At 47.5% G+C, this 27,667-nt stretch overlaps 2 protein-coding genes and 2 long non-coding RNA genes across 4 annotated transcripts; all 4 read right to left on the bottom strand.

The window, feature by feature from the left end:
- Positions 1 to 219: 219 nt before the first annotated feature.
- On the bottom strand, positions 220 to 10,696 carry LOC140280289 (uncharacterized). The gene is made up of 22 exons (XM_072375590.1): positions 10,601 to 10,696; positions 10,455 to 10,493; positions 10,333 to 10,380; positions 10,009 to 10,176; positions 8,791 to 8,829; positions 8,324 to 8,573; positions 8,160 to 8,267; positions 8,019 to 8,045; positions 7,777 to 7,947; positions 6,966 to 7,106; positions 6,825 to 6,851; positions 6,515 to 6,757; positions 6,374 to 6,406; positions 5,650 to 5,721; positions 5,508 to 5,534; positions 5,396 to 5,437; positions 1,408 to 1,467; positions 1,166 to 1,231; positions 963 to 1,013; positions 835 to 858; positions 631 to 696; positions 220 to 336 (listed from the first exon to the last, which is right to left on the bottom strand). Exons 4-22 carry the CDS (start codon positions 10,171 to 10,173, stop codon positions 293 to 295), a joined length of 1,656 nt encoding a protein of 551 aa, XP_072231691.1. The 5' UTR covers positions 10,174 to 10,176; positions 10,333 to 10,380; positions 10,455 to 10,493; positions 10,601 to 10,696; the 3' UTR covers positions 220 to 292.
- On the bottom strand, positions 7,383 to 7,753 carry LOC140279986 (uncharacterized). The gene is made up of 3 exons (XR_011909377.1): positions 7,669 to 7,753; positions 7,528 to 7,554; positions 7,383 to 7,457 (listed from the first exon to the last, which is right to left on the bottom strand). It is a non-coding gene; the product is annotated as an uncharacterized lncRNA (long non-coding RNA).
- A 1,239-nt stretch (positions 10,697 to 11,935) lies between the features above and the next one.
- On the bottom strand, positions 11,936 to 22,805 carry LOC140280288 (uncharacterized). The gene is made up of 24 exons (XM_072375589.1): positions 22,472 to 22,805; positions 22,077 to 22,325; positions 21,085 to 21,159; positions 19,247 to 19,294; positions 19,051 to 19,113; positions 18,910 to 18,966; positions 18,771 to 18,833; positions 18,617 to 18,661; positions 18,146 to 18,490; positions 17,832 to 17,864; positions 17,432 to 17,737; positions 17,153 to 17,332; positions 16,226 to 16,258; positions 15,658 to 16,131; positions 15,481 to 15,510; positions 15,361 to 15,390; positions 14,854 to 15,072; positions 14,509 to 14,541; positions 14,148 to 14,333; positions 14,015 to 14,059; positions 13,825 to 13,860; positions 13,631 to 13,723; positions 12,118 to 12,138; positions 11,936 to 11,961 (listed from the first exon to the last, which is right to left on the bottom strand). Exons 1-24 carry the CDS (start codon positions 22,803 to 22,805, stop codon positions 11,936 to 11,938), a joined length of 3,024 nt encoding a protein of 1,007 aa, XP_072231690.1.
- A 154-nt stretch (positions 22,806 to 22,959) lies between these two features.
- On the bottom strand, positions 22,960 to 24,487 carry LOC140280178 (uncharacterized). Its single transcript, XR_011909391.1, has 4 exons — positions 24,429 to 24,487; positions 23,445 to 23,504; positions 23,174 to 23,224; positions 22,960 to 23,090 (listed from the first exon to the last, which is right to left on the bottom strand). It is a non-coding gene; the product is annotated as an uncharacterized lncRNA (long non-coding RNA).
- Between the last annotated feature and the right edge of the window lie 3,180 nt (positions 24,488 to 27,667).

Here is a 27,667-nt window from a genome sequence, read left to right as displayed (position 1 = left end):
CTTTCTGTCCTCAGGCTCCACAGAGAGTTACAAAGTGATTCAACAGGGGAAAGAAATGTTCATAACAAGTGGTAAAGGTAGCCTAAAAATGTCATTTCCCTCAGTGTCGACCCAATTCAAACAGCTGAATTATACACATATATATATTAACAAATGCCTCAGTCAAAAGAGCCGAGGTTCCCAACAGGCTGAGAACCAGTTCTCGTGTTAAAAGACGGCAGGCGAGACATTTATGGTCCGTGAGCATGCTGTAGCACCACTGCTGCTCCAGTGAGGTCACTTCCCTTTCTGCTCACTTCCTCCTTCGGCCACAGAATTTACCCTGGCAGCCACCACCTAAACAGCAGAACAGAGAAAAGGGTTCTGCGGCTGTTAAAGATGCATCTGGTCCGTCCCATTCTGCAGAAGAGAACCCACCCACCTACTCTTTAGTTAGAATATCTTCCCAGCCACAGAGTTCCTGTATTTGTGGCTTCCATGTGGTGAGGTTTAACAGGTCAGTTCCTCAGAAAATATGTCAAACTGCTCTGTTATTGCACTTTTTAAGTGCTAAGATGGATCTTATCAGTTCTCAGATGGTCTAAATGATAGCATGGCTTGCTGTTAAGTAATACTTTGTGTGATTTTTACCTCTGTAGCCTCCAGCTCCCAGTGAAGCCTGCATGGCTGCATATTTGGCTGCCTTCTGTGCCTTGGCTGCAGGAAGTGAAAATAAACAGTCAAAACCAGCATGATAAAAACTTTCAACACCAGAAAGGTGCTTTCCTCCGGCTCCTCTACAGCATGACAGCTCCGTTTTTGCTTATTCTCAAAGCACAAAGTGAGTGATCTTACATTTCTGTCCAGTCCCTGCGTATCCTAGAGGACAAAAACAGGAAAGACGAGTCTTACAACACTTTCAACATGAATGAAAACATGAAAACATGAAAAAATGCTCGTGATATGGACAAAATCAGTCCTACCTGCAAAGCCTCCTCCAGCCACTCCACCATAGCCAGGGCCAGCACCCCCTGCTGGAACAATAGATGCATTACAGCCTGTAACACACTTTTATTGATTTATTGATTTCTGTGTGGATGAGCAGGCAGGGTGTGACAAATCCCAGAATATAGAAATGCAGGTTATCATCATATTAATGACTATTTTGCGCCCTATTTGAGCTTACCTGGCAGGCCACCTGCTCCCCCTCCTATACCTTGGCCTGTTCCTCCAGGACCTCCTGCTGTACCACCTTAACAAACAAGTGAGAGCTGATAAGAAGCTGTTCAAATGCTCAGAAGAGATTAATTAAGCTTGTATCGTATGTCCTTTTCTTGAAATAAAGGAAGTAATCTGAATAATTGGGTGCTTTAATGTGAAGTCTCCCCATGTTTTATTTAAATATTGGGATCTGTAGTATGAACTGACCTGGCCTTGCTCCAGTGACACCTCCTGTTCCTGTAGCAGGAAGAGCTCCTCCCCCACCTCCTGGTGAGCACAGACACGGTTAATATATACCGGATTGATCAATGACGGGCCACGGTTTATATAGATGTTCGCCTTTCAGTTATCAGAGCAAAACAATGCAGTGACTAATAGATTAAGACTGAGTGCAGCTTTCTCGTTGCAGCTCAACTTTGTGATAATTTCCACAGAAATAATCTGTTTGAAGAGTTTCAGTCAGGATTCAGAGTGCATCATAGCACAGAAACAGCACTGGTGAAAGCTACCAATGATCTCCTCTTAGCCTCTAATAGCGGACTTGTTTCTTGTCCTGTTGGATCTCAGAGCTGCATTTGATACGATCGATCACAGCATTCTGTTACAGAGACTTGAACATGTTATTGGGATTAAAGGAACTGCATTAGGCTGGTTTAAGTCATATTTATCTGATAGATTCCAGTTTGTTCTTGTAAATGAAGAATCTTCCTCACACATCGGAGTAAGTCATGGAGTTCCTCAGGGTTCTGTGCTTGGACCAATTCTTTTTACTTTGTACATGCTTCCATTAGGTAACATTATTAGACAGCATGGCATAAATTTCCATTGTTATGCTGTTGATACTCCATAACGAACACCATGTTCAGGCATAAGGTTGTTGGGCGAACTCTTGGCCGCAGTTCGATGAGCGACTTTGTGGTTGTATCATCGGACTTGCGGCCGTATGTCCTGGACTCTCGGGTGAAGAGAGAGGCGGAGCTGTCAACTGATCACCACCTGGTGGTGAGTTGGCTCCGCTGGTGGGGGAGGATGCCGACCAGACCTGGCAGGCCCAAACGTATTGTGAGGGTCTGCTGGGAGCGTTTGTCAGAGTCCCCCATCAGAAGGAGCTTTAACTCTCACCTCCGGCAGAGCTTCAACCATATCCCGGGGGAGGTGGGGGACATTGAGTCCGAATGGGCCATGTTCCGGGACTCTATTGCCGAGGCGGCTGATCGGAGCTGTGGCCGTAAGTTGGTCGGTGCCTGTCATGGCGGCAACCCCCGAACCCGCTGGTGGACACCAGTGGTGAGGGAAGCCGTCAAGCTGAAGAAGGAGTCCTATCGGGCCTTTTTGGCCAGTGGGACCCTGGAAGCAGCTGATAGGTACCGGCATGCCAGACGGGCTGCGGCTTCGGCGGTTGCTGAGGCAAAAACTCGGGCCTGGGAGGAGTTCGGTGAGACCATGGAGAACGATTTCCGGACGGCCTCGAAGAGATTCTGGTCCACCATCCGGCGTCTCAGGGGGGGGAAGCGGCTCATAGTCAACACATTGTGTATGGTGGAGACGGGGCTTTGCTGACCTCAACTAGGGATGTTGTGAGTCGGTGGGGGGAGTACTTCGAGGAACTCCTCAATCCTACCAACACGTGCTCGGAAGAGGCAGAGTCGGAGAGCTCAGAGACTGGGCCTCCCATTTCTGGGGCTGAGGTTGCAGAGGTTGTCAAAAAAGCTCCTCGGTGGCAAGGCCTCGGGGGTGGATGAGGTCCGTCCTGAGTTTCTCAAGGCTCTGGATGTTGTAGGGCTGTCTTGGCTGACACGCCTCTGCAGCATCGCGTGGACATCGGGGACAGTGCCTCTGGACTGGCAGATCGGGGTGGTGGTCCCCCTCTTTAAAAAGGGGGACCGGAGGGTGTGTTCCAACTATAGGGGTATCACACTCCTCAGCCTCCCTGGTAAGGTCTATTCGGGGGTACTGGAGAGGAGGATCCGTCGGATAATCGAGCCTCGGATTCAGGAGATGCAGTGTGGTTTTCGTCCTGGCCGTGGAACAGTGGACCAGCTCTATACCCTCGGCAGGATCCTGGAGGGTGCATGGGAGTTCGCCCAACCAGTCTACATGTGTTTTGTGGACTTGGAGAAAGCGTTCGACCGTGTCCCTCGGGGAGTCCTGAGAGGGGTGCTCCAGGAATATGGCGTGCCGGACCCCTTGATAGGGTCCGTTCGGTCTCTGTATGACCGGTGCCAGAGTTTGGTCCGCATTGCCGGCAGTAAGTCGGATACGTTTCCGGTGAGAGTTGGACTCCGTCAGGGCTGCCCTTTGTCACCGATTCTGTTCCTAACTTTTATGGACAGAATTTGTAGGTGCAGTCAGGGCGTCGAGGGGGTCCGATTTGGCGACCTCAGAATCGGGTCTCTGCTTTTTGCGGATGATGTGGTTCTGTTAGCGTCATCAGGCCGTGACCTTCAGCTCTCACTGGAGCGATTCGCAGCCGAGTGTGAAGCGGCTGGGATGAGAATCAGCACCTCCAAATCCGAGACCATGGTTCTCAGCCGGAAGAGGGTGGAATGCTCTCTCCGGGTCGGGAATGAGATCCTTCCCCAAGTTCAGGAGTTCAAGTATCTCGGGGTCTTGTTCACAGTGAGGGACGAATGGAGCGGGAGATTGACGGGCGGATCGGTGCGGCGTCTGCAGTGCTGCTCTGCACCGACCCGTCGCTGTAAAGAAGGAGCTGAGCCAGAAGGCGAAGCTCTCTATTTACCGGTCAGTCTACGTTCCCATCTTCACCTATGGTCATGAGTTGTGGGAAGAGACCGAAAGAACGAGATCGCGAATACAAGCGGCCGAAATGGGTTTCCCCCTCAGGGTGTCTGGGCCTCCCTTAGAGATAGGGTGAGAAGCTCAGTCATCCGGGAGGGGCTCGGAGTAGAACCGCTGCTCCTCCGCATTGAGAGGAGTCAGATGAGGTGGCATCCGGTTAGGATGCCTCCTGGACGCCTCCCTGGGGAGGTGATCCGGGCCCATCCCACTGGGAGGAGACCCGGGGAAGACCCAGGACACGTTGGAGAGACTATGGCCTGGGAACGCCTCGGGGTCCCCCGGAGGAGCTGGAGGAAGTGGCCGGGGACAGGGAGGCCTGGGTTTCTCTGTTAAAGCTGCTGCCCCCGCGACCCCCGGATAAGTGGCAGATGGATGGATGGATGGATGCATATTAATGCCGTTTTTGTTTTGAACACTTCATGACGATAATGATCAAGTCTGACATGAGGAATTGCTTTTGAGAGGGTCTGATTTTAGCACTGAGCTGTGGTCAGAGTACATCCTACCAAACAGATTCAGCTGTTTTCACACATGCACTGCAGCCATGAAACAATCTGTTGCAGTTAACCTGTACGCAGGAACACAAAATATCTGAGTGAACCAGGCGTAACATTTGTGCAGAGTTGAGCTTACGCAGCCAGCTCCCTGCTGCAGAGTATGAGGGATAATCCGATAGTGCTCATGTGTGATTGGAGCAGGAAGTTGTCTGAAGCACTCTTTCATTACATTGTTTATGCATTTAGCAGACGCTTTTATCCAAAGCGACTTACAGGTAGGCATGTAGGGTAAGGGGGTTTTGCCTAAGTACCCCTACTGGAGGTAGTCCCTTTCATGCAGGGGATTTGAACCAAGGTCTCCCACATGGAAGGTGGCAATCTTACAGATCACTATCATTAATATTGTTGGTGATACGGCGGAATCCAAAAATCTAATTTGTACAGCATTTTAACATCTTAATGTCATGTCCTGCCGCATATGCGCTGGTCCAAGCCACCCTGGGTATTTTCACTTGTGGGAACAGGTCTTACAATGGCTTAGAGCTCCTGTTGCATGGTGCATGTGTGAAAAGGACGCTGTCAGGAGGGATTCATGTGCGGCGAAGCCTGAGTTACGTTTGTTTGTCAGGATCTTCCTGCAGTAACCCACAGTATTCTGATGCTCTGTAAAGAAAGGACTTCTACCTTTAAGGTGGCAGGATTAAAAGCCAACAACAAATTATCAAAACCTTTGTGATACTACAAGAGAATTTCACCTGGTCCGAATCCACCAGTTCCTATGCCAGCACCACCTGGTCCATAGCCGCCAGTTCCTGTACCAGCACCACCTGGTCCAAAGCCACCAGTTCCTGTGCCAGCACCACCAGGTCCGAATCCACCAGTTCCTGTGCCAGCACCACCTGGTCCATAGCCACCAGGACCAGCTCCTCCTCCCAAGGCTCCTGCTGGCCAAAAGATTTAAAGATATAAAACCGCTTTATTCCAGATTCAAACTCTAACAACAAACCTCACCTGCTCCATAACCAGCTCCCCCATAACCTGAAAAAAAGAAGGAAAATTTGTTTGGTCATCGTTCTGCAAATAATAATTATTTCAAACTAGAATTCAGACGGGCACCTGATTTACAGTTCTGCTCTTAAGATCCCCAACGTACCAGATTTAGAGGGTTTCCTTTTTCCTAATCCTTGGCCACCCGGTCCAAATCCAGTTCCTGTGCCAGCACCACCTGGTCCATAGCCACCAGTTCCTGTACCAGCACCACCTGGTCCAAAGCCACCAGTTCCTGTGCCAGCACCACCTGGTCCATAGCCGCCAGTTCCTGTACCAGCACCACCTGGTCCAAAGCCACCAGTTCCTGTGCCAGCACCACCTGGTCCATAGCCGCCAGGCCTAACTCCAGCACCACCTGGTCCATAGCTACTAGTTCCTGTGCCAGCACCACCTGGTCCGAATCCACCAGTTCCTGTGCCAGCACCACCAGGTCCGAATCCACCAGTTCCTGTACCAGCACCACCTGGTCCAAAGCCACCAGTTCCTGTGCCAGCACCACCAGGTCCGAATCCACCAGTTCCTGTGCCAGCACCACCTGGTCCATAGCCACCAGGACCAGCTCCTCCTCCCAAGGCTCCTGCTGGCCAAAATATTTAAAGATATAAAACCGCTTTATTCCAGATTCAAACTCTAACAAACAAACTCACCTGCTCCATAACCAGCTCCCCCATAACCTGGAAAAAGAAGGAAAATGTGTTTGGTCATCGTTCTGCAAATAATAATTATTTCAAACTAGAATTCAGACGGGCACCTGATTGACAGTTCTGCTCTTAAGATCCCCAACGTACCAGATTTAGAGGGTTTCCTTTTTCCTAATCCTTGGCCACCCGGTCCAAAGCCAGTTCCTGTGCCAGCAGAACCTGGTCCAAAGCCACCAGTTCCTGTACCAGCACCACCTGGTCCAAAGCCACCAGTTCCTGTGCCAGTACCACCTGGTCCGAATCCACCAGTTCCTGTGCCAGTACCACCTGGTCCAAAGCCAGTTCCTGTACCAGCACCACCTGGTCCATAGCCGCCAGGCCTAGCTCCAGCACCACCTGGTCCATAGCCACCTGTTCCTGTCCCAGCACCACCTGGTCCGAATCCACCAGTTCCTGTCCCAGCACCACCTGGTCCGAATCCACCAGTTCCTGTGCCAGCACCACCTGGTCCATAGCCGCCAGGCCTAGCTCCAGCTCCACCAGGACCAGCTCCTCCTCCCAAGGCTCCTGCTGGCCAAAATATTTAAAGATATAAAACCGCTTTATTCCAGATTCAAACTCTAACAAACAAACTCACCTGCTCCATAACCAGCTCCCCCATAACCTGGAAAAAGAAGGCAAATGTGTTTGGTCATCGTTCTGCAAATAATAATTATTTCAAACTAGAATTCACACGGGCACCTGATTTACAGTTCTGCTCTTAAGATCCCCAACGTACCAGATTTAGAGGGTTTCCTTTTTCCTAATCCTTGGCCACCCGGTCCAAATCCAGTTCCTGTGCCAGCACCACCTGGTCCAAATCCAGTTCCTGTACCAGCACCACCTGGTCCGAATCCACCAGTTCCTGTACCAGCACCACCTGGTCCAAAGCCACCAGTTCCTGTGCCAGCACCACCTGGTCCATAGCCACCAGTTCCTGTGCCAGCACCACCTGGTCCAAAGCCACCAGTTCCTGTGCCAGCACCACCTGGTCCATAGCCACCAGTTCCTGTACCAGCACCACCTGGTCCATAGCCGCCAGGCCTAGCTCCAGCACCACCTGGTCCATAGCCACCAGTTCCTGTACCAGCACCACCTGGTCCATAGCCACCAGTTCCTGTGCCAGCACCACCTGGTCCATAGCCACCAGTTCCTGTACCAGCACCACCTGGTCCATAGCCGCCAGGCCTAGCTCCAGCTCCACCAGGACCAGCTCCTCCTCCCAAGGCTCCTGCTGGCCAAAAGATTTAAAGATATAAAACCGCTTTATTCCAGATTCAAACTATAACAAAAAACCTCACCTGCTCCATAACCAGCTCCCCCATAACCTGAAAAAAGAAGGAAAATGTGTTTGGTCATCGTTCTGCAAATAATAATTCTTTCAAACTAGAATTCAGACGGGCACCTGATTTACAGTTCTGCTCTCAAGATACCCAACGTACCAGATTTAGAGGGTTTCCTTTTTCCTAATCCTTGGCCACCCGGTCCAAATCCAGTTCCTGTGCCAGTACCACCTGGTCCATAGCCACCAGTTCCTGTACCAGCACCACCTGGTCCGAATCCACCAGTTCCTGTGCCAGCACCACCTGGTCCATAGCCACCAGTTCCTGTACCAGCACCACCTGGTCCATAGCCACCAGTTCCTGTACCAGCACCACCTGGTCCATAGCCGCCAGGCCTAGCTCCAGCTCCACCAGGACCAGCTCCTCCTCCCAAGGCTCCTGCTGGACAAAAGATTTAAAGATATAAAACCGCTTTATTCCAGATTCAAACTCTAACAAACAAACCTCACCTGCTCCATAACCAGCTCCCCCATAACCTGAAAAAAAGAAGGAAATTTGTTTGGTCATCGTTCTGCAAATAATAATTATTTAAAACTAGAATTCAGACGGGCACCTGATTTACAGTTCTGCTCTCAAGATCCCCAACGTACCAGATTTAGAGGGTTTCCTTTTTCCTAATCCTTGGCCACCCGGTCCAAATCCAGTTCCTGTGCCAGCACCACCTGGTCCATAGCCACCAGTTCCTGTACCAGCACCACCTGGTCCATAGCCACCAGTTCCTGTACCAGCACCACCTGGTCCATAGCCGCCAGGCCTAGCTCCAGCACCACCTGGTCCATAGCCACCAGTTCCTGTGCCAGCACCACCTGGTCCGAATCCACCAGTTCCTGTGCCAGCACCACCTGGTCCAAAGCCACCAGTTCCTGTGCCAGCACCACCTGGTCCAAAGCCACCAGTTCCTGTGCCAGTCCCACCTGGTCCATAGCCGCTAGGCCTAGCTCCAGTACCACCTGGTCCATAGCCACCAGTTCCTGTACCAGCACCACCTGGTCCAGCTCCTGCACCTGAAAAACCGCCACATAGATCTTTAACAGTGCTCTGTCCAGATGTTTTCTGCAGCCTACACAACTTCAGAGTTGTTTGCTTGAGGTGTTCCTTTCAAAACTTTCACACCTATCTCAGCTTTTTAGCAACAAGCTAGTAGCTTTATGTTAAGCTGCAATATCCCTGCCTTTAAAGATGAATATCTTTCTTCACATTTTGTTTAAAGGGGCGTCCTACCTTGTCCATAGCCAACTCCTCCCAGTGATGATCCATAGCCTGTCAGAAGAAGTTCACAGCATGAATATGTCACACAATCTGTTAAATGTTATTATGTTTATGTTTATGTATTTAGCAGACACTTTTATCCAAAGCGACTTACAAATCAAGATATAACAAGCTATATAAAAAGCTAACAATAAGCTAACAATAAGCTACATAGAAGGAACCCAGGAGTCCGACTCTGTCAGAGGGGACAGAGTAGAGATAGGGTGCAGGCATAGAAGGAAGTGCAGAAAGATAAAGTGCAGAGATAGAGGGGGGAGGGAAGTACAAGGTAAGTGCTGGGATAGGAGATGCTCTCTGAAGAGCTGGGTTTTCAGGAGCTTCTTGAAGATAGACAGGGACGCCCCTGTTCTGGTAGCGCTCGGTAGGTCATTCCACCATCGTGGGACGACACATGAACAGAGTTTGGATTGTCTTAGGCGTGGTGTAGGAGCTGCTAGACGACAATCCTGGGACCAACGGAGGGACCCAGTTGGGACAGAAGCCTTTGCAAGAGCATTCAAGTAGATGGAGCCGTTCCATTAAGCTCTTTGTAGCTAACATCAGGGACTTGAACCTGATGCAGGCGGCTAAGGGCAGCCAGAGGAGTTCAATGAACAGAGGGGGGACGAGTTCTTTTAGGCTGATCCAAGACCAGACGCACCACCGCCTTCTGGACCATCTTCAGAGGTTTCACAGGCTGGAGAGCAGTTAGGAAACCAGTTAGGAAACCAGTTAGGAGACCAGTTAGGAAACCAGTTAGGAAACCAGTTAGGAAACCAGTTAGGAGACCAGTTAGGAGACCAGTTAGGAGAGCAGTTAGGAGACCAGTTAGGAAACCAGTTAGGAAACCAGTTAGGAGAGCGTTGCTGTAGTCAAGGTGGGAGATGACCATGGCCTGCACCAGGAGCTGGGGGGCATGTTGGGTCAGGTATGGTCTGATCTTTCTTATGTTTAGTAATGCAAAGCGGCACGAACGAGCAACCGAGGTAACGGGATCTTTGAAGGTTAGTTGGTCATCAATCATGACACCCAAGTTTCCAGCAACCTTTGATGGAGCCAGAGATTCAGTTTGGATGCAGATGCTGTGGTGTATGGTTGGTTTGGCTGGGAAGACCAGCAGTTCAGTTTTTGGGAGGTTAAGTTGGAGGTGATGGGCTTTATTGTTAGTGATAAGAGGCATTATTATTATACCTGATTTTGGTGGTTTTCCTGTCCCCAGTCCTTGACCTCCAGCAGTATAAACACCCCCTGCTCCACCAGGTCCAGCTCCCCCTGGTCCAGTTCCATAACCTCCAGGACCAGCGCCATAGCCACCAGGACCAGTCCTTCCCTGGCCTCCTGTGCCAAGAGTCCCATATACTGATGAATGGATTAGAAACAGAGCGTATTACGAAACTGCTTTTATTGCTGAAGCCTAAATAGACTGTTACGAGTTTATGAAATTAAATGAAAAAATACTTATCTCAAAACAAAATTATATTTATATAAACGATTTGATCAGTTATTATATCAAACCTTTTCCTGTTTTTGCTACTCCTTGTCTTCCAGTGGGATAGCGTGCGCCTGAGTTGGAAACAAGAAATATCCTGTAAGAAGGTTTGAGCCATCTGTCTGCTGTAGAGTCTTACTTTGCATACCTCCAACTGGCAAAACTCCAGCTCCGCCTGCTCCATAACCTGTGACACATAATGTGTGAGGTGTATAAATTAGTAAACCTCGCAGAATCTTGCATGTAGAATCATTTCAAATTCATTTTGATGATCAAAGCATGATGGCGGCTCACTTTTTCCAGGTTTCGGGACTCCTGTTCCAACTCCACCGGGGCCACCAGCACCAGGTATCAAGCCTGCTCCTCCAGGACCTCCTCCAGCTGATCCAGGTCCACTTCCTCCAGCTGACCCAGGTCCACTTCCAGCTCCTCCTCCAGCTGACCCAGGTCCACTTCCAGCTCCTCCTGCCACCCCACCAGCTCCACGGCCTGCACCTTCTGAAGCAGTCTCTTCAGATCCGTTGGCTACATGAAAAGAATTTTTCCAAAAAATGTAGATTTTCAATCCTTCATCCCTTTATTTTGTTTGAGTTCTCTGAACTTGCGTGGTAGATGTTTGTGTTTTTATGCATTTAGCAGATGCTTTTATCAGGGAGGCATGTAGGGGAAGGGGGTCTTGCCTAAGGACCCCTACTGGAGGTAGCACCTTCCATGTGGGAGACCTGAGTTCAAATCTCCTACATGGAAGGTACTACCTCCAGTAGGGGTCCTTAGGCAAGACCCCCTTACCCTACATAGTGTAATCATACCACTACACTATCCAGTCCCAATGGTCTGAATGGAGTCCAGATGTTATGCTGCTAAATATGGATGTTCATTCACACGGCACCTTTGTGTGGTTGGAGTGTTCCTCCTACTCCAGCAGCTGCACCCCCTGGGCCAACTCCAGTTCCAGTGGCAGGACTGTCTCCTCTACCCACTCCACCTACACTACCTTCAACACTTCCTGCTGCCCCTGCGGTGCTCGAACTCCCTCCGACTCCTGGTCTTCCAGCTGTGCCACCTCCTTCTCCTTCACCTGGTGTATCACCTCTAGGGACAACTTTCAGACAGAAGACCAAATGCTCACCTAACCTGTTGTCAGTGTGGTGTTCTTTTTCCTAAAAGTTGAACACTCAATGTGAAAGGATCAGTTTCACTTTGGTTCATTTACCAGGAGGTTTGAGAGGTTTGGCTCCAGGCAGCACAACACCAGAGGCATCACCACCAGAACCTGCAGAAATGATCAAAGTGAAATCAGGAAAGGTAGTTTTTGGGTTTGTCCTTTTTCCCCCTTGTTTGCTGGATCTTGAAACAAAGCAGTGTGGAGTATAAGGCAGTGAATTAGTGAGCACTGGGAGTGTTTGTTTGGTACCTCCAGAGTCTGACTTTCAGACAGAAAGAAAACCAATATTAGTCATTTCAATAGAAACAAAAATATTGCTAAGAGAAATCTTGGCAACAGTCTCTACTTTACTTTAATGATCTGTGGAGGTTCACGTACCGCTTGGTTGTGCAGCCTCACCACCAACTGTAAAGACAGAAATGTAATTTATATGTATACTTCAGTCAGTAACTAGCATCACTCGGCTATGTCTTAACCTCTGATGAAAGATCTGTGAAGGGAAGAGCAAGAGGAACTGTGACAGCTTGTCTCTTCAAATGATGCCCATGATATTTCAACATCTCTTGTCCTTTATTGTTTGAAATAAGCTCTTTTCAGTCCTTACAGGTTGTATTTTACGTGTTCATTAAGCATGATGCTAACTTACCTGGGGTAGGTCCTGTGGAACCTGTGGATACAAGAACAAAAGGGTCGGTCTCGGTTTTTCCCTTGTTGACATTTCAATAAATGTTTAGTAAGAACTTAGTTCAGATTAATGCCATCAAAACTGTAGTGGGGATATTACGACTTTGTAAATATACCGTACTCATTGGAAAAATGTAGGTTTGTTATGTTTTCCATTGTTATTTAGGCCCTGAAACTGCACCAGTGACGTCTGAGCTAAATGTGTTTAAACGGTGATGGTCTGTAACACAAGTGTTGTACCAAGGTGTTTCATGGGGACTTTTATAGTTTCAGGATTTCCAAAATTCCTTTTTTATGGTCTAAATGTTGCTAGATGTGCTAAATGTGTGGTATTCACTAAATGAATGAACACACATTTATGTCACTGAATTTAGTAAAAGACTGCAGGAAAATCTTTGTAGGGGAGAAAAAAAGTTTTTTGTAATTATCCAAAATGGCAGAAAATATATATATAGATATCCATATATCTATATATCTATAGATATAGATTCCAGCAATCTCTTCTACACCTAAATAGTAGGGAGGGGTAAATGAAAAAGTGTAGAGCTTCATAGATCCCACAGGGTGGCACTGTCTGAGACGTCTGACAAACACCACCCTGGTGAAATGCAACAAATACAAGTGAAATCTACATTATCTCCAGCTGACAGGAAGGAAAGAGAGTTTTTTAACCTGTTAGCGCCCTTCCACACAAACAATGAGTCTCTCACCTGGAAACGTGGTCCCATTGAGTTCTGTTTTGTAAAGATAATCAAAAAGAGAAAGAGGGAAGCTGACATAGCTGCTTTTTTCAACACGTCTTGGAGTTTGTCTGCATTTAGATGAATTAACACACGCTGCAGGTGCAGTTTGTTACTGTGAGGCAATGTGAATGATCAAAGTACCTGGCTGAGCTCCCAAGATGGGGATTCCTGTTCCATTCAGACCATCTCCTTCACCCCCCACTGGTCTGCCAGCTGCACCAGTGCCTCCTGTTTAAACAACATCCATTTTATATTGTTTTCTTTTATTCTACAGGTCAAGGGTTGTTACGTCCCTCAGCCTGAAGGTTTATAACAGTTCCTCAGTCACTCAGTTAAGTCTGTGGACATTTTGAAGCAGAGAAAAAGTTTTGGAGGATCCAGAAAAGTTTGCACACCTTCTCCTCCGGGAATTCCAGACCCTTCGATCACACTTCCAGCACCACGATCACCTGGGACCAGGAGCAAATATTTAGCATTCAGCAGCATTCAGCCGTAGCAGGTTATGAATAAACAGCAGGTGGTACAGCTATTGTGCTTCAAACCCATGGGATATGGGCCCTGTTTTGGTTTGTTTGTGTGTTGTATTTACTGTACAGATGCTTTACCTGTTGATGCTGGTGTTGGTGGGAGATCTGTGCCTCCAAGTCCTCCTCCTGATCCAGCAGAGGTAGGTTATCACACATGGATCATATGATTGTAAATTTATCCTCCATCAACCAAACCTAGGCTTACCACTGGGTCCAGGTAGTGTTCCTGCTGTGCCATTCACTGCAACACCAGAGCCGGTCCCTGCTCCTGCCCCGGGTACAGCTGCACCAGGTTGCCCTACGTTTAATAGAACACGTTTTTTATTACGTTAAAAAGCTCTATTCTCGTGTTCAAACCACCATTTAATGCAAATATTATTACGTGACACTTCCCATTACCGTATTTAGCAGCTTTAGATCCAACTGTACCAGAACCTGAGGATCACAATAAGACAAAAACAAAGATTAAGAGTGTCAAATTTCCATTTCAAGCAAGAAATCTTTGCTGGAGTTGAATAAAGGATCAATTTATATTTAGACAAGATTTAGATTTTTAATGTCACAGAATTGAATTGATAGAAATCACAACCTGGACCTCTAGTGCCAGTCCCAGTGCCTCCTGGTCCATAGCCACCTGTAACATTAGATGAGAAAAAACTTTGAACTACTCTTATGAATGAAGCCTAGAAAAATGTATCTTGACAAATAAATATCCCCTGAACCTGTTCCATAACCTCCTCCTGGTACGTAACCAGTTCCAGTCACGGATCCAGTTCCTGGTCCGTATCCTCCAGGTCCGTATCCTCTGCCAGTCCCTAATACGACTCCACTCCCTGGTCCATAGCCACCTGCTGCTGGGCCTCTTCCATCCGAACCAGATCCAGGGGCTCCACCACCACCAGGAAGTCCTATGGAGGAGAAGTTTATCTCTGTTAAAGGTTTTAAATATATTCAGTTTCACTCTGTCTGAGAATTGTTTTACATGTGAACATCATCATTGATTTTAGAGGCAGTGCCCTCTCTAACATACGTTTTATATGTACATTAATCGCGTTTTATACTAAAATAATGTGGAATTCTCACCGTATTTGAGAGACTTGGATCCCCCAGGATATCCTGTGAAAGAAACACCAGAGAATTACAAGATATACGCATTACAGAGTTTTTCGTAATGAGGTATGTGTAAGTTCTTAAAACTCAACTAAGTCAACTTTTAACATAAACAATGAAGACGTGTATCAAACACATCTATTAAGAGGAAAAGCAGTAGGTAGAAGTGGAATCTAGCAAATGAGTTCCTCAGTCTTTGCTGTTAGTGAGAAGTTTGTGTAGACGCGCATAATAAGTTAAGCAATCCCTTTTCAGTCTTCGATCTCTTCATCTCTTTCCTTTTATGTACAGTTTCTGAGGAAAAAAGACTTTCTGTACCTCCAGCACTGCCTGGTCCGAAGCCAGCTGGTCCACCTCCTGTTCCAACACCAGAACCAGGCGTCCCTCCCGTTCCAACTCCTGCTCCAGGTCCACCACTAGTTGTCACTCCAACACCCCGTCCAGGTATCCCCCCACCTGCTCCGAGTCCAGAACCAGGCCCAGCTCCACCCCCAAGTCCTCCAGCACCGAGGGTACCTCCTGCCCCTCCAGGAACACCTAAATACAGCAAGAATTGGTGAAACAAAAGTAACTAACCATGCAGGACTGTACCAGTGAACAAATTGAATGAAATAATTAATTAGAGCTGGACAGGGATGTGATTGGCTGTAAACTCAGATTCATTCATTTTATATACCCTTATGGAGCCTATAGAGGCAGGGTACACCACGGAAAGGTCGTAAGCTCAAATTGATATTACATTTTTGTCTGTTGATATAGAGTTAATGAAATTTCAGATTTAGTGAAAGTATCATGAAGCGTTATTGTTTAAAAGTTCAATCTTACCATATTTACGTGATTTGGCATCCGCATAACCTGCAAATACATCACAATTTAGTTCATTCGAGTAACTAAGGATCTATTGGAAGTTAGATTGTTCTTTTTTTAAATATATTTTTGTTTTACCTCCAGGTCCATAGCCAGTACCAGCACCACCTGGTCCATAGCCAGTACCAGCACCACCTGGTCCATAACCAGTGCCTGCACCACCTGGTCCATAGCCAGTACCGGCACCACCTGGTCCATAACCTGGTCCAACTCCACCCGGTCCATAGCCAGTGCCTGCACCACCTGGTCCATAACCTGGTCCAAATCCACCCGGTCCATAGCCAGTACTGGCGCCACCTGGTCCAACTCCACCCGGTCCATAGCCAGTACCGGCACCACCTGGTCCATAACCAGTGCCTGCACCACCTGGTCCAACTCCACCCGGTCCATAGCCAGTACCGGCACCACCTGGTCCATAACCAGTACCTGCACCACCTGGTCCAGCTCCACCTGGTCCATAGCCAGTACCGGCACCACCTGGTCCATAGCCAGTACCGGCACCACCTGGTCCAACTCCACCTGGTCCAACTCCACCCGGTCCATAGCCAGTACCGGCACCACCTGGTCCATAACCAGTGCCTGTACCACCTGGTCCAACTCCACCTGGTCCATAACCAGTGCCTGCACCACCTGGTCCAACTCCACCTGGTCCATAGCCAGTACCTGCACCTCCTGGCCTTACTGCTCCAGTTCCCAACCCTGGCCCTCCAAGTGCCCCACTTAACATACCTGTTAAGAGCAGAATCGTCACGTTTATTTGCTCTAATATTCTTTTACAGTAATACAGTGACTTGCAGGTGTTGAATGATCTGATTAGTCTTACCATATTTACGAGCTTTGGCACTGGGGTCATACCCTGAAATAAACATATAGAAATAAGGCACATTCCTTTGGTAATGCAATAAAAAGTGAATTGATGCACTTTCTCAAGCTATTACTGTCTTATTCACAAAACTAATTACCTCCAGTTCCTGCTCCTCCAGCTCCAGTTCCTGCTCCTCCTGGCCCTGTGCCAGCACCACCTGAACCAAAACCAATTCCTGAGCCAGGACCTGCACCTGTTCCAAGGCCAACTCCACCTCCCAGTCTTCCATCTGTGGGACGCCCAGCTGCACCAGTACCTGCACCACCTGGTCCATAGCCAGTACCGGCACCACCTGGTCCATAACCAGTACCTGCACCACCTGGTCCATAGCCAGTACCTGCGCCACCTGGTCCATAACCAGTGCCTGCACCACCTGGTCCAACTCCACCTGGTCCATAGCCAGTACTTGCACCACCTGGTCCATAACCAGTGCCTGCACCACCTGGTCCATAGCCAGTACCAGCACCACCTGGTCCATAACCAGTACCTGCACCACCTGGTCCAACTCCACCTGGTCCATAGCCAGTACCAGCACCACCTGGTCCATAACCAGTGCCTGCACCACCTGGTCCAACTCCACCTGGTCCATAGCCAGTACCTGCACCTCCTGGCCTTACTGCTCCAGTTCCCAACCCTGGCCCTCCAAGTGCCCCACTTAACATACCTGTTAAGAGCAGAACCATCACGTTAATTTGCTCTGATATTCTTTTACAGTAATACAGTGACTTGCATCAGATTAGTCTTACCATATTTTCGAGCTTTGGCACTGGGGTCATACCCTGAAATAAACATATAGAAATAAGGCACATTCCTTTGGTAATGCAATAAAAAGTGAATTGATCCACATTCTCAAGCTATTACTGTCTTATTTTCAAAACTAATTACCTCCAGCTCCAGTTCCTGCTCCTCCTGGCCCTGTGCCAGCACCACCTGGACCAAAACCAACTCCTGAGCCAGGACCTGCACCTGTTCCAAGGCCAACTCCACCTCCCAGTCTTCCATCTGTGGGACGTCCAGCTGCACCAGTACCTGCACCACCTGGACCATAACCAGTGCCTGCACTACCTTGTCCAGCTCCACCTGGTCCATAGCCAGTACCGGCACCACCTGGTCCAACTCCACCTGGTCCAACTCCACCTGGTCCATAGCCAGTTCCGGCACCACCTGGTCCATAACCAGTGCCTGCACCACCTGGTCCAACTCCACCTGGTCCATAGCCAGTTCCGGCACCACCTGGTCCATAACCAGTGCCTGTACCACCTGGTCCAACTCCACCTGGTCCATAGCCAGTTCCGGCACCACCTGGTCCATAACCAGTGCCTGCACCACCTGGTCCAACTCCACCTGGTCCATAACCAGTGCCTGTACCACCTGGTCCAACTCCACCTGGTCCATAGCCAGTACCTGCACCTCCTGGCCTTACTGCTCCAGTTCTCAACCCTGGCCCTCCAAGTGCCCCACTTAACATACCTGTTAAGAGCAGAACCATCACGTTAATTTGCTCTGATATTCTTTTACAGTAATACAGTGGCTTTCAGGTGTTGAATGATCTGATTAGTCTTACCATATTTACGAGCTTTGGCACTGGGGTCATACCCTGAAATAAACATAGAAATAAGGCACATCCCTTTGGTAATGCAATAAAAAGTGAATTGATGCATATTCTCAAGCTATTACTGTCGTATTCTGAAAATGAATTAGGGTACAGATGCTAAAATATTAGATTGAAAGTGTAAGGTATATTTATAAAAAATATTCCAGAAATTGTAAAATACATTATTAAAGGGTAATGTTCTTTAGTTAATGTTTAATGTTCTTTGGCTGCATTGTTCATCTTTGTCTTTGTCTGAAATTGTTGGTGTACTTCTCAAGATTTACCTAAACCAGGTATGCTACTGCCTACTCCAGGTCCAGCTCCTGTTCCAACACCTCCTCCAACGCCGGGTCCAGCTCCTGTTCCAACACCTCCTCCAAAGCCGGGTCCAGCTCCTGTTCCAACACCTCCTCCAAAGCCGGGTCCAGCTCCTGTTCCAACACCTCCTCCGAAGCCGGGTCCAGCTCCTGTTCCAACTCCTCCTCCAAAGCCGGGTCCAGCTCCTGTTCCAACACCTCCTCCGAAGCCGGGTCCAGCTCCTGTTCCACCTCCCCCTCCAGGAAGTCTTCCAGCTCCACCCCCTAAAGCGCCTCCTTGACCGAGTGCACCTCCTCCAGCTCTGCCCCCCCCTGGAGGAAACAAAACAAAACATAAGTGGTCAGTGTACAAAAATTTCAACATTCAGTATTTACCTTTTGAATGACGGTAATCCAAATTCTGAAAAAGAGGTTGACACCTTTGCTGATATGTCTTACCATATTTAGCTGCAGCTTTGCCTGGTTTCTTTGATTTTCCTGTCCCTAGATTGGAAACATTGAATATATTTGTATTTCGCAAGACTTCTCTCCTCACATGTGTCATTATCATCATGTAGCTGCAGAGTTTACGCCATTATTGGTTCTGGTGTACCTGATTTTGGTGATATGAGAGGGTAACCTCGGAAAACCCCTGGTAACTGTTGTCCACGACCATCTAAGATGAGCAAAAGTTAAAGGTAATGAGCAAGAGATCTGCTTGTGAACTTCATTTTGGACTTAGTTACACATACTGCCTGCTCCTCCTGCTTCTCCTGGTCCTGCCCCGCCTTGACCGGGAACTCCTGGCCCTATGACAGATAAGACAGCACTTTTTGTTGCCTTCCCAACATGTTTTGTATCAGGATTTATTGATATAGGGCTTGCTTACATACCAGTCTGAGTTCCAAGTCCAGAACCTGTAGCGACTCCAGGCAGAACCCCACGACCTCCAAAACCTGACCAGAAGATGTGGAAAAACACAACTTTCTCTGTATGTACGCACCATCTTTCACAGTGATGTACAATTGTATTGCTAAATTCATCTTTTTATTGGTTAGTTTGCCATATGATTCTTCTGTTACCACACACCTTGACCCGGGACAAATCCACCTTGATAGAGTCCAGGCACCCCAATGCCTGCGAGACACCATACTAACAGTTAGAACATCCCAAAAACATCCCTCTACCCACTTTGGACTATTGGTTAATGTCCCAGAGTAATGATGACGATAAGATGTCTGTTTTTTCTTTCTTAACTACTACATTGTGACATTGTTGCTGAAACATGAAGCTTTTGTAGTTTCTGTTGAGCAGAGCGTTTATTTAATGATATGAAAACGTTTAATTATAGTTGATTTAATCAGTGTTAAAACACCTGACAGAGTCGGACTCCTGGGTTCCTTCTATGTAGCTTATTGTTAGCTTTTTATGTATATGTTGTTTCTGTTTCTGTATTTATCAGACGCTTTTATCCAAAGCGACTTACAAATGAAGATTTAACAAGCTATATAAAGCTAACAATAAGCTACATAGAAGGAACCCAGGAGTCCGACTCTGTCAGAGGGGACAGAGTAGAGATAGGGTGCAGGCATAGAAGGAAGTGCAGAAAGATAAAGTGCAGAGATAGAGGGGGTAGGGAAGTACAAGGTAAGTGCTGGGATAGGAGATGCTCTCTGAAGAGCTGGGTTTTCAGGAGCTTCTTGAAGATAGACAGGGACGCCCCTGTTCTGGTAGCGCTCGGTAGGTCATTCCACCATCGTGGGACGACACATGAACAGAGTTTGGATTGTCTTAGGCGTGGTGTAGGAGCTGCTAGACGACAATCCTGGGACCAACGGAGGGACCCAGTTGGGACAGAAGCCTTTGCAAGAGCCTTCAAGTAGATGGAGCCGTTCCATTAAGCTCTTTGTAGCTAACATCAGGGACTTGAACCTGATGCTAAGGGCAGCCAGAGGAGTTCAATGAACAGAGGGGGGGCGTGTTCTTTTAGGCTGATCCAAGACCAGACGCACCGCCGCGTTCTGGACCATCTGCAGAGGTTTCACAGGCTAGAGACCAGTTAGGAAACCAGTTAGGAGACCAGTTAGGAGACCAGTTAGGAAACCAGTTAGGAGACCAGTTAGGAGACCAGTTAGGAGACCAGTTAGGAAACCAGTTAGGAAACCAGTTAGGAGAGCAGTTGGGAGACCAGTTAGGAGACCAGTTAGGAGACCAGTTAGGAAACCAGTTAGGAGACCAGTTAGGAAACCAGTTAGGAAACCAGTTAGGAGAGCAGTTAGGAGAGCAGTTAGGAGAGCAGTTAGGAAACCAGTTAGGAAACCAGTTAGGAGACCAGTTAGGAAACCAGTTAGGAGAGCAGTTAGGAGAGCAGTTAGGAGACCAGTTAGGAAACCAGTTAGGAGACCTGTTAGGAGACCAGTTAGGAGAGCAGTTAGGAGACCAGTTAGGAGACCAGTTAGGAGACCTGTTAGGAGACCAGTTAGGAGAGCAGTTAGGAGACCTGTTAGGAGACCAGTTAGGAGACCAGTTAGGAGACCAGTTAGGAGAGCAGTTAGGAGAGCAGTTAGGAGAGCGTTGCAGTAGTGAAGGTGGGAGATGACCATGACCTGCACCAGGAGCTGGGGGGCATGTTGGGTTAGGTATGGTCTGATCTTTCTTATGTTTAGTAATGCAAAGCGGCACGAACGAGTAACCGAGGTAACGGGATCTTTGAAGGTTAGTTGGTCATCAATCATGACCAAGTTTCTAGCAACCTTTGATGGAGCAAGAGATTCAGTTTGGATGCAGATGCTGTGGTGTACGGTTGGTAAAATTAGTATCGAGTATATATTTTAGTTTTGTGACAGCCTAGTCTGGGTTAGGGTCAAGACTATAAGCTTAACTTATTTGCAGTGATTAATGTATTGTGATCTTAAGAAGTGTTTTACCTGGAACTTGTTGAGAAGATTTACCACCGCTCTGGACTCCAGGTCCTCCACCAGTAGTACCAGTCTGTGGCAGCACTGGAAATGAAACGGGGAAAAATTATATAGGTTGACAAAACAGTTTGAATACAGTCTCAAAAGCAAAACTGCATATATGAGTTAAGTTTAAGTTGACACAACAACAACAACACTTGACATGAAACTTCAAAATGTGCAATTTAACAAACACAAAATACATATTTTCATCAAATGTCAAAGTAATCAGATGCTAAATGAAGGTCTGAGTAAGGCTAAAGATCATATATGTGCTAATGGTCAATAATAATAACTGATTTTTACCGTATCGTTGGGCTGTTAAACAAATTTTCATTTATTTGCAGGCAGTGGGATTGAGTATGTAAGGGCAGCAGGGCTATTGGAGCAGTAGAAACATGCCCACTACAGTGTGTTAGCCTTGGACTCGCAAGTTTCTAGGGAATGGTTCTGCCTTAATTGCAGAAATGCATCTTTCCTGGGTGCCAGAATTTGCAGGACATGAGCTCTGTCTTCTTAAATGTCTTAGAAATAATAAGTACCAAGAAGGGTGGAGAACAGAAGTACCAAGACAGCAATCTCATATTGCTGTTGTTACAAAACTGTATGTGCATGTGCAAGTTACCACACTCTGTGGATTCATTTTGTGAAGAGCCAGCAATGCATTCTGGGACTTTGAGGGCTGCCCTAAGGTTTCATTCAAGCTGCTCTGAGATCTTTAAATGTAAGACATGTCCCCAGTGTCTCAGAACAGAGAGCGCTGCCCAGTTTCAGATGATTCTGAGACCTCATTTGGTTTAATTGGTGACTGATTAGTATCATTCATTTTTGGATGAGTGGTTAAAAGCACAATTTTCTTTAATGTTTATGTCTACTTTACTCAGACTTTGTTTGTTTTTCTGCTTTTAGAAAGATACATAATGTATATATTTATGTTTTATATACACTGCCTGGGACAATACCTCCACCAGGACCGACTCCGGCTCCTCCTGGACCAACTCCTGCACCCCCAGGTCCATATCCTGTACCCCCAGGTCCAACCCCTGCTCCACCAGGTCTTAACCCAGTTCCACCAAGCCCAACCCCTGCACCCCCAGGCCCAACCCCTGCACCCCCAGGCCCAACCCCTGTACCCCCAGGTCCATATCCTGTACCCCCAGGCCCAACCCCTGCACCCCCAGGCCCAACCCCTGTACCCCCAGGTCCATATCCTGCACCCCCAGGTCTTAACCCAGTTCCACCAAGCCCAACCCCTGCACCCCCAGGCCCAACCCCTGCACCCCCAGGCCCAACCCCTGTACCCCCAGGTCCATATCCTGTACCCCCAGGTCCAACCCCTGCTCCACCAGGTCTTAACCCAGTTCCACCAAGCCCAACCCCTGCACCCCCAGGCCCAACCCCTGCACCCCCAGGTCCATATCCTGTACCACCAAGCCCAACCCCTGCACCCCCAGGTCCAACCCCTGCACCCCCAGGCCCAACCCCTGTACCCCCAGGTCCATATCCTGTACCCCCAGGCCCAACCCCTGCACCCCCAGGCCCAACCCCTGCACCCCCAGGTCCAACCCCTGCACCCCCAGGCCCAACCCCTGTACCCCCAGGTCCATATCCTGCACCCCCAGGGCCAGTCCCTGTACCCCCAGGTCCAACCCCTGCACCCCCAGGCCCAACCCCTGTACCCCCAGGTCCATATCCTGCACCCCCAGGTCTTAACCCAGTTCCACCAGGCCCAACCCCTGCACCCCCAGGCCCAACCCCTGTACCCCCAGGTCCATATCCTGCACCCCCAGGTCTTAACCCAGTTCCACCAGGCCCAACCCCTGCACCCCCAGGCCCAACCCCTGTACCCCCAGGTCCATATCCTGCACCCCCAGGCCCAACCCCTGCACCCCCAGGTCCAACCCCTGCTCCACCAGGTCTTAACCCAGTTCCTCCAGGCCCATAACCTGTTCCTCCAAGTGATGTTCCCACACCACCTGAGGTAAAACAAAAAATATAGAAAGTCAACCACATTTCACAGATTAAAGCTGTATAATACCAATATATAAATACTAAGTACCTGTTTTAGGAGGTTTTTGTCCATAACCCCCTCCATATCCTCCATAGCCACCTAAATCAGGTAAGGTTATTGATCACTTAAAAAGAATCATATCGCAGGCCTATTCTTAGGTGTTTACTGGGAATATTTCTGCTTCAAAATTAGCTTTTTTGTGCTATATTTGTTCCTAATAGGGATCACAGAGACCCAGCAGCATCCCAGGAAGTACCCAGGAATGTATATAGAATTTGCACAAGAGGCTCAACATATGTTGACAAATGAAAGCACTGACCTCCAGGTGTGTAGCCTGTTCCAGCTCCCTGACCTCCACCAGTCCCAAGGCCTCCATATCCTTGTGAAGAGGAGCAGTTTAGTGCTTGTTTTAGTTATTAGTGTGGATGCAGTGCAGTAAATCAACCATTATCCAGTGTATCCTTTTGCCTTTCTACTATGTGGCACGTTCATTTGAATAAAAGGTGTTTGGTTGAGGTGGGCAGACTTTTTGTAAGCTGGAAAATGTGACATACGAAGCTTACATCGACCCATTTTCTATCCACTCACACAATGGGTGGATTTCAAAAGTTTTCCCAAAGCCAAGACTTAACCTCGCTGGGATATTTTCACAGGCATTCGTCATCCTGCACGGGCAACTCGTATGTTTTGGATGAAAAACAGAGAGGCCTTAAATTCCAAAGCAAATTAGTCTTTCTGTCTGACGTGATGACTTCCGTCCTTTATCAAGGTCCCATGCCTCATGCATTAGCCTTTATCGCCATATGTGTGCATTTGTAGGGATGGGTGGCCCCATAACAATGGCCTATGAGCTTGAGGGAATGAGGAAATGAAATAATGGGACATGTATGCAGCTCTTATCTGGCTGCCCTGAGCTGACAGAGGAACAATATTTACAGTGCAGGAACCATGAGAACAGATCCCGAGCAGAGCATTTCCACTTATACTGAGAGTAAGATCATGTAAGTTGATATAGGGGTTAAGTTTAATAATGGAATGGTGCCTTTAAATGCTGCTTATGTTCACCACCATGAAGTCGATGACTTAAAGAGTCCATTTGGTCTGAATATACGCTGTAGTCTGTAGTAGGAGCTGGAATTAGTTCAACTTAATTCCCTTTATTCCACAGTACAGTGTGGAATCAGTTCAGACTGGTTCTGGTTCTGGTTCTGTACCAGCTCCAGAGTGCATGAGACACCAGTCCCAGTCACTTACTCTTATCCAGGAACAGGAGATTTAAATTCAATGAATAACAGAAAAATACCTGTGCCTTGGCCACCTGAACCAGTGCCAGTTTGTCCAAAACCACCTGGACCAGCTCCACCAGGCCCGGCTCCAACTCTTCCTGGTCCGACCCCCCCGGGTCCTTGTCCTCCGTAGCCTCCTGAGAATGAAAGGAGCAAATCACACAATGTATTACAGGTGAAGACGAACCAGACACCGCTACAGAAAACTAAAACAGCTGCATTACATTGGTTTTTGTGGTTGGAAATGATGAATTAATCATCTTTGAGACACCCTGTCTGATGAATTATCATCTTTGAGACACCCTGTCTGATTAATTAATCATCTTTGAGACACCCTATCTGATGAATTAATCATCTTTGAGACACCCTGTCTGATGAATTATCATCTTTGAGACACCCTGTCTGATTAATTAATCATCTTTGAGACACCCTGGCTGATGAATTATCATCTTTGAGACACCCTGTCTGATGAATTAATCATCTTTGAGACACCCTGTCTGATGAATTAATCATCTTTGAGACACCCTGTCTGATGAATTAATCATCTTTGAGACACCCTGTCTGATGAATTAATCATCTTTGAGACACCCTGTCTGATGAATTAATCATCTTTGAGACACCCTGTCTGTTGAATTATCATCTTTGAGACACCCTGTCTGATGAATTAATCATCTTTGAGACACCCTGTCTGATGAATTAATCATCTTTGAGACACCCTGTCTGTTGAATTATCATCTTTGAGACACCCTGTCTGATTAATTATCATCTTTGAGACACCCTGTCTGATTAATTATCATCTTTGAGACACCCTGTCTGATGAATTATCATCTTTGAGACACCCTGTCTGATTAATTTATCATCTTTGAGACACCCTGTCTGATGAATTATCATCTTTGAGACACCCTGTCTGATGAATTATCATCTTTGAGACACCCTGTCTGATGATTTATCATCTTTGAGACACCCTGTCTGATGGATTAATCATCTTTGAGACACCCTGTCTGATGAATTAATCATCTTTGAGACACCCTGTCTGTTGAATTAATCATCTTTGAGACACCCTGTCTGTTGAATTATCATCTTTGAGACACCCTGTCTGATGATTTATCATCTTTGAGACACCCTGTCTGATGAATTATCATCTTTGAGACACCCTGTCTGATGAATTATCATCTTTGAGACACCCTGTCTGATGGATTATCATCTTTGAGACACCCTGTCTGATGATTAATCATCTTTGAGACACCCTGGCTGATGGATTAATCATCTTTGAGACACCCTATCTGATTAATTATCATCTTTGAGACACCCTGTCTGATGGATTAATCATCTTTGAGACACCCTGTCTGATGGATTATCATCTTTGAGACACCCTATCTGATTAATTATCATCTTTGAGACACCCTGTCTGATGATTAATCATCTTTGAGACACCCTGGCTGATGGATTAATCATCTTTGAGACACCCTATCTGATTAATTATCATCTTTGAGACACCCTGTCTGATGGATTAATCATCTTTGAGACACCCTGTCTGATGGATTAATCATCTTTGAGACACCCTGTCTGATGGATTATCATCTTTGAGACACCCTATCTGATTAATTATCATCTTTGAGACACCCTGTCTGATGATTAATCATCTTTGAGACACCCTGTCTGATTAATTATCATCTTTGAGACACCCTGTCTGTTTTGCCTGCCTTGTAACCTGGAACTCCTCCAATAAATGACACTTCAGAGTCATTTTTCCTGATCTGAAAGGAGTGCTGCATTTAGTCGCCGTGCTGTAAGTCGAGCTCCTTCTGAGCCGCCCTCACACTCGCTGTGTGACTCTAAACTCCAGTTATGATCAGTACAACCAATCAGAAAACACAGTCGGTATCTACCCCCTCCGGCGCCTGGTCCAAAGCCTCCTAGACCAGCACCAGTCCCTCCTGGTCCGCCTCCACCACCCGGCTGAAAGCCTGTCCCAGCTCCTCCAGGACCAGGTCCAGTCCCCCCGGGTCCATATCCAGGGCCGGCTCCTGTGGCAGCTCCAGCAGCTGGTATATATACGCCTGATGCACACAGAGCCCACTTTAGAGTTCCACAAAGGGATTCAAGGCGCTGCTTGAACAATGCAGCGATTCTTCAGCAAAGTGTATTCAAATAATTCGTTTTTACACAGAAAGTAGATGAAAACATCAGTAGTTATGAACATTTGTATCAGCTCTAAACACACAGTAGTTTCTCTGTCATTTCTTCTTCTTGAGCTCCTAACAGATGACAGAATTCATCACTCAGAGGTAATGACGTATGATCCTCGGCGCTCTGCCTGCACCTAACCCGTCTAATTTGTCTAAATAAGAAGGATTAAACTAAACAAATGAGCTCAGATGCCACACAGGCACAGGGAACAGGAGGCCGTCTGTTATCAGCTCTGCGTTCGGGGCCCAGTTTCTCAGCAGCTTCATCTGAAAGGCATGTTTTGCCTGCCTCTGGTCATAATTCTCACACTTTTCTGCACCCATGTTGCGCTCCACAAGTCATGCTAGCTAAAAATAGAAGAGCGCCGAGTCTATAAAAGGAAAAGTTTGTTAAGAACCCCCAGTCCAGATGCAGGAAGGAGTCTGTGGGGATTGTTGCAGAATGTGAGTGACTGATCTCACTGTAATGCCATGTTAGCAGCACCGTAAATAACTGCTTTCAGTCACTGGACAGCAGCAGATGCACTGAAACTCACTGCTGGGGGTTTTCCTCCATCATCATTATTATCTCATCGATATTGTTGAAATGACTAAATCTATTCCTGCTTATTTGTGTCTTTGAGGATCCCAAAGTGGTTCTTTCCTCCACTGCAGTCAGCTGGCTACGATTTAAGCTTCACTTCACTTCAATTACTTGATAGATTTCAATGAATTTAGCTGCCTTTGGCACCTTTTGTGCCACCATCATGTAAGATTTTGTATGATTTACAGCATCCTTGCTTTCATTACAAGCATCAGGAAGCTGATCAGGGCCACTCAGACAGGGAAGATCCTGATGGATTACAGACATAAATCCTGCAGAGTCAGATATTTTTGCTCATTCCTGCTCTCTCTTCTGATTAAAAGCGACACCTGTTGCTCTTTGGCTCGATGCCGTTATTGGGTGATCAAATGAAGCAGGAATGTGTTGATCACCTTTTGTATAAGCCAAAGTAAATCGAGTGGTGCCAGCTGGCCTGCAGGGAGAAACCTCCCAAAGTGTCTGTAATTCTTGCTGTTGTCAGGAA

The sequence above is a fragment of the Leuresthes tenuis genome, unplaced genomic scaffold (assembly GCF_036924035.1).
Source record: "Leuresthes tenuis unplaced genomic scaffold, fLeuTen1.0.hap1 SCAF_21, whole genome shotgun sequence".
In the NCBI taxonomy this organism is placed as follows: Eukaryota; Metazoa; Chordata; class Actinopteri; order Atheriniformes; family Atherinopsidae; genus Leuresthes; species Leuresthes tenuis.
This window is presented reverse-complemented; position numbering and strand designations above follow the sequence as displayed.